Source organism: Phoenix dactylifera, chromosome 4 (genome assembly GCF_009389715.1).
Source record: "Phoenix dactylifera cultivar Barhee BC4 chromosome 4, palm_55x_up_171113_PBpolish2nd_filt_p, whole genome shotgun sequence".
NCBI lineage: Eukaryota > Viridiplantae > Streptophyta > Magnoliopsida > Arecales > Arecaceae > Phoenix > Phoenix dactylifera.
In genome coordinates, this window is record NC_052395.1 from 23,939,143 (window position 1) to 23,945,716 (window position 6,574).

General features: G+C 39.7%; 1 protein-coding gene across 2 annotated transcripts; it reads right to left on the minus strand.

The window, feature by feature from the left end:
• Nucleotides 1-1,125: 1,125 nt before the first annotated feature.
• Nucleotides 1,126-6,105, minus strand: LOC103696162 (probable galacturonosyltransferase 12). 2 transcript variants are annotated; one of them, XM_008777701.4, is made up of 6 exons: nt 5,684-6,105; nt 4,014-4,069; nt 3,760-3,912; nt 3,088-3,678; nt 1,866-2,168; nt 1,126-1,774 (listed from the first exon to the last, which is right to left on the minus strand). In XM_008777701.4, exons 1-6 carry the CDS (start codon nt 5,892-5,894, stop codon nt 1,493-1,495), a joined length of 1,596 nt encoding a protein of 531 aa, XP_008775923.2. In that variant the 5' UTR covers nt 5,895-6,105; the 3' UTR covers nt 1,126-1,492. The 2 variants fall into 2 exon arrangements, with proteins under 2 accessions (XP_008775923.2, XP_008775922.2); XM_008777700.4 differs by having other exon boundaries at nt 3,760-3,915; nt 5,684-6,103.
• Nucleotides 6,106-6,574: the final 469 nt, after the last annotated feature.

Genomic DNA, 6,574 nt, shown 5'->3' on the forward strand with positions numbered 1-6,574 from the left:
TCAAAGACTTTCTTCCACCATATCATTTGATTTGCAGCATCCATCAGCACCGAGATCCCAATCAGATAAGCTATGCGATGAAGGATGTGCAAGGGCCGTTAGATTTGGCTTTTAACCAACTCAAGGTGGTCAAGATGAGCCATTTTAAAGGATGCAAAATGGAGATGATATTGGTTAGATTTCTTCTAGTAAAGGCTGGTGTCATAGAGTCTATGATATTAGTCACACCTTCAAAACTTGGTCAGAAGGAAACCATCAATGAGGAACAGAGTATTTTAGTTTCAGATTTCACAACTCTTCATGGTCAACTGTCATCAATAACAAAGACATCTCTTCGAGCCAACATAGTCGTGTGAGTATCTGGACGACAGATAAGATTTTTAGTCTAACACATACAGAATATTATTTTGAGGTTTAGCAAATTATTTGGAGAATCATGTCATATATTTCAATTTTCTATTTAGGGGCTATCTAATAAGTTCTCTATGCTTGGGCATCTATTTTCTTGTGTTCTATATTTGTCTGATTTCATAAATGAATGAAACAATGAGATACAAAGCAATGTTCTAAGAATACCAATCATTCTTGTGGTTTGATGTTTCATGGGATTGTATCAGTGCATATAAAGGAGATAGCTTTTATGGCTTGGTCCTTGGAATTTAAGTTTACCAGTCAGTTGTGAAAGTAATGTTAGATATTTGTGGCCTCTCACTTGATGCGGTTGATAAGAAACTTTTCTTATATCTCTGAAACTGTATTAGTTCAACACGTTTTACAAGAATTACTGCCTGGTGACATAATTGGTCTTCCTGGAAAAAGGACAAAGCTTTAGTAATTGACAGCGAGTAGGCTTTAGTAAAGTTGGCAATTTACTTTTGGGGCTGTTAAGGAAAATTTTTAGACTTCAGAATACTAATCAGCAAATGCTAGGTAAACTGCATCCCACCCCATACTTGAGCAACTGAAAATAAATAAGCACAACCTATTGGAGCTTATCCCAAATTTAAGTAAATATTTTTCTTTTGATATTTAATAGATAAGATTTAGGAAATAAGAAACGTCCCTGCCACATAACATTGTTTTTTGTTGAAAAGATTTACATTCTAAGTAGAAATTCAGATCTTGTTTTGTAATACTTTGGGTGCATCAATGAAATGATAATAACATCATTTTATTAATTTTTTGATCATTCTTGTTTGGAAAATATGATTGCATCCATTGATGTACAGAACTGGAAGCAGGTCATCCGAAGAAATCTAATCTTTCCTTGAGCAAAAACAGAAGGATGTAAGAAGTTGCTTCATTGCTGAAACATCAGAAAGCTAGGACCTCCTACTCCTCTCTATAAATCTTACATCATCTCACTCCATGACCTCAAGCTGTCTTGATATCTATTCTCTTGCTTGTATCCACATTTCAGCTTTTCATCGTGGTCATTTCCTTCGTGTCATTGTATTGCTTGACGCCCCCTTTCTCTCACATATCCATCTTATTATGCTCTGATATTACAACCTCTAATGAACTTGTCTGAAAAATTCAAATACTTTGTCCAGAGAGGCCGGACTTGAGGAAATGCTATATCCAACCAAGGTTTAGCTCTGCCATTGAAGTGGATGACCGCTGCCTTTTCTGCATCTGCTATGGTGGTGTTTTCTTGGTATCCAAGCCCCAACATGTGCCAATAGGGATCAATGATATGAACATGGCCATGAAATGCTATTAAACCAGGTGGTAGAGTTCCTAGCTGCCATAGACTTAAGTCTGATTTTAAGTTCTAAAAGAGCAAAATAGAAATTAATTAGAGATAAAGATGCAAGTAGGAAAAGAAAAATATGAAGAAGAAGCTGCTTATAGGCTGTAATTACCTTTCGAAGCCAGTGGTGGTAAGTTAGACTAATGTTTGTCTTCCTCCATGCATCAAGGTCGAAGATATTCATGCCATATGCCCAAGCACACTCATTAGGATCAAAACTTTCTGAAATTAAAGGGTGGGAGAAGTTTAAGTAGTTCTTGAATCTCTTTGACATCACAAATTTATCGGATCCTCTGCATGTTTCGACTGCACCATTTACTTTGCCTTGCAGATCAATGTCCCAAAGGGGCGAAAGATCGGATTGGATGACAACATCATCATCGAGAAACACAACCTTATTAAGGCGTGGAAACAACTGCAATGTTTAAGAAAACATCTAATAATTACACATCATAAGTCAAAGAAGTGGAACCATCAAAGTGCAAATCATATTTTTATAAAAAGTCCTATGTGATTACTCATCCTCGTTTTAATTATAACGAAGTGATAACTGACTTTTGGTATAAATTTTATTCAAAACTAGTCTGGAAGAGGATAGGCTCTGTACATTAATCAACTCTTAACCATCAAACTATGATCTAATAACCCATGTTCTTCAACAGATGCTTGGGATCCCTTTTGCAAAAGGGAGCAGGTTCCATGTGTAACATAGAACATTTTTTTCCAACAGATTTATTATGTGATTTTTGGTTTAAGTAAAAGATGGTTGAATGCGCGATAGTTGTCACATCCAAAGATTTATATACCAATCAGGAAATTGATTTACTTTGCTCAACTTCCCTCACCAACTTTAATTTAATTTTTAAGTAAAATGATGGTGAAACTTCCAGCCCTTTCACCAAAGGGTGAAGTATTACCAACAAAAGGAATATAAGAGAGATGACCTACTACAACTCTCTTGCCAACAATGTGAACAGCACCAAATGTAACAGTTGAAGATTTTCTGTCTCTGAACGCTTGTATATACCTAATCAGTAGGCCAGATCTCATGATCTGGATACTGCCATTCCAAGCCTAAACTACTTTCTAGGCATCCTTTGATGTTGAAAGAATATTCTCTGAGATTCGATATTCTTTGGGCCCTGAAGGCCATGATTTCTGTAGATTTAACTTCATACTTAGGTCCGGTCCCATGGGCTAAACTAGTACTCTTCCATCTAGCACGGACATCATTCACCTTCTCAGACTATGTATCTATGTAACTCATGAGGTATTTGGGCTTGCAACCAAATACTCGAAACAAGGAAAGGAGATAGTTGCTGCTTCTTACCGACCTCGGGCAAATGGATGCGAATATGGTTCATGACTGACTGATACTTTGGACTCAAAGCCTGCAGCTTGGCCGCCACCACAACAGGTTTCTCGCTACCATCGGCGATGATCGCCGATGAGCCTCCTCGGAACTGCGACCGTGCCGCCCGGTCCTTCTCCATGGCCTCCATTACGGGGACCCTCCCCCTCGTGAACCAATCAAAATGGTGGAGCCCCTTGACCTCGACGACCGCCGGTTCCAACGGGTGCAGCGAAAACCAAGCCTGCATGGGCGCATGCGTCTTGCGATCGGTGATGACATGGAGCACGACCGAGCTCGGTTGGACGGAATTGGCGACAAGGGAGGCGGCGACGACGGCAGCGGCGAGGACATTGTCGGTGGCGAGGACGAAGTGGTGGAGGGATGGGTCGACGAGTGCCGGGACCCGCTCCGGGGCGGGGAGCCGGAGGCGGGCGCCGGAATTGGTGGAGTGCTCCTGGGCCAGCTTCAGGGCCAAGCAGTATAGCTGCTTGGGAATGCTGGTGGATGCCACATGGCGGTAGAGATACTCCTGGATCTTTGCCGTCCTCGTCCTCTGCTCTAGTAGCGATACCTGCACCGGTCAACGATCAACATTTATTTTTCTATAATTTCGAATTAAGCATTAGCCATTAGGTTTGGTTTGGATTGGCACCATGGCTTTGAGCCTTAAGGCAAAGGTTTTGGCATCCGATCTGTTGCTCTTCATCTCTGCAATGAAGTCTTCGAGTGTTTGTGGAATATCAGATCCTCGCTCAGGTTCCTCAATCTTTCCTTCTTCAAGTACTCGATATATTTCTTCAGGAACCTTCTGCGACAATTTTTTTTTTTTTTTAAGTTTTGACGTTAAAATTAGAAGCTTATCTGAAGAGAGTAAATTTTGATGCTCAAGTTTTGATGATTAGTTACCGTCGATTCTAGCCTCCTTCCCCATATTCTTGGCCCTAGCTTTTTCCCTACACATCCTGCCATGCAAAACAAATAAATAAAATACTTTAGGTAGCCACTTGACATTAGACAAAGGTAGGAATGAGATTTTCTCTGAAAGAGAAAGTAAAGAGATTAAATCTTATTCTTGGTAAAGAATGGAAGATTTTTTTTTTAGCAAGAAAAATAACGCCTCGGGCTTTTAGAAAGTATCAATTTAATCGGTTGCATGGGGAAAAGAACTTGCATATTACCCAAACTTACATTATGAGATATCCTAACTAGCAGTGTAGAGCATGAGGTCTCTTCTGGTCAAAGACAGAAAGAAAACAGAGAAAGGGAAATGCTGATGAGCTACCCCGCTTGTGGAATTATTTTGAACACCAATTTTTTTCAGGTCCTCACCAACTAAGATAAAGACCTTAAACCTGATATAACTTTATGCATATTGAAGCATCAGCTTTTCTGATCACTGTTAGAACCGTGTTGACTCAAAAAGTCTTTTTAAGATCTAATGCTATTCATCTTGTGACAGGCCAGCAGACTTCAATAGTAATCCGTCAATTTTTTGGTGACCACCATATTATTTATACCAAAAGTTTAATGCTTGCTTAAAATTTGGACATGGCGAGTCCACTATCGCTGTCTTAGGCAAGACCTTGCACCAGTTAAAAGTACAAGGTATCAGGGATACAAGGTCATGACTGTCTATCTTATTTCGCATCAGTTTTGTTCACTTCTTTTCTTGTTTAGATTAGACCAACCATGTAGCTAGCAAGTCAGTCAGTAACCTATTAAAGGGATTTCATCAAAGAGTCTGAATCTAGATAAAATCTCCATTTCATCTTTTTAAGATTTCTAGTTGACTGATTTTGGGAACATGTACTGCATGTTCATTGATCAGGTCAAGGCTATGGAAGGAAAGTTTGCGTATTACCATCATTGTTACTGTTGGTAGAAAGGGGCATGACGTAAACCACCCCCCCTTCTTCTCCACAAAAAAAAAGAAGATAAAAAAAGAGGCATGATGTAAGCGCAAAGGGGTACATAATGGAAGTTAGCCTCCCTTAAATCCAATAAATCTTCCATAAACCATGGACATGTCAGGATTCATCACATATTTTTTGATACAAACACTAGAGTGCACCTGCTTAAATGCTGGTCTACTTGATAATATCAGTCTCTAGAAACTGGCTATAATTCCCATATAGTTCATGTAAAGAGATCAAAACTCATTCTGAAACTTGAGAATTATATATTTCTTTTAGTATTTGTTAAGTGGAATTATGTATGTAATCTTGAACTAGGTCAAAGTTTATACACAAAAATGTCTTTTGGTTAAATGACATAGAGGGTTTCAACGTATTCAAAGTTCATATTTCTCAAAAAATAAAAAATGCATCCAAATTTTGTCAAGAGTTGGAATGCGAGAAACCTAGTACAGATTCAATTGCATGGATTTGTTCCATGTAATACAATAGTTTTTTGCTACGAGCATAAACTACAGTATCACAGTTAGAATTTCACCCACAAAGATTAAATTGGGGAATGCAAGTTGGCAAACTCGTCATGGAGAAACTTCGAACTCCCTTTGAAAACTTCATGCATGCACATATAATTCAAAGAAAAAGGAGTTCACGAGGATCCCATACCTAAAGAAGAGCACTCGGTCTCTCCCTCGATTGTATCCATTGCCATCAACACGAACACAAACCGGAGCAAGAATGTGACAAAGAGCAGTGAGTAGAACACCATCTTATAAGAAAGCTTCCTCGACGTGCCCTTAACCTTGATGAAATCCCTCACCCCCTTCCCTGGGAGCACCGTGACATGTCTCATACTTGGCGATATCTGAAGCTGCATTGCAAGTCCGAAGAAGTGAGCACAAGAAGGCCAAAACCAGTCACCCTGACTCAGATTCTTCTTTGGAACCTCCAAGGACCTGGAGACCCATAAGGTAGAACAAGAGGTGATGGCTCCCGAGATTGTAATAGGGGCCCGGTTCAGGTGCTGAGATTGCTATCCACCACCTAACTTCCCTTAGCACTTGAGCTAACGCTTGTGTTGCTGTAGGGAACAAAGGTAAAGAGTATTCAGGGGGGTGGGGTGGGGGGTTGTTTGAGAAAGGGACTCAAGCTTCAGGTACTCTGGAGAGTAGTCTGGTGAGAATTTTCTTATTAGAAAACTCTGATGAGCAATGTATTAGTTCTTCTCAGTCTTTTGCCTTAACTTTGAAGTATAGGAGAGAGGTATATATATGTTCATAAAATGAGAATAGATGGGAAGCTGCTATCTGTGTTTTGAAATAAAAATTTGTGGTGGTTCCTTTGCCTTCAAACAAGGTAGGGGAGGAAAAGTGACCGTAGAGCACCCCTCAACAAAGACAAGGACACCCCAACGAGGAGGCAGTAGTTTTTTTGTCCAACCCGGTCTCGTTCACCTCTAGATTGGACCTAATGGAGGCAGCAAAATGGTAATAAAATAGACATAAGTGTTTTTTTTTTTTTTGAGGAAATAAAATAGACATGATCAGTTGTTAGCTT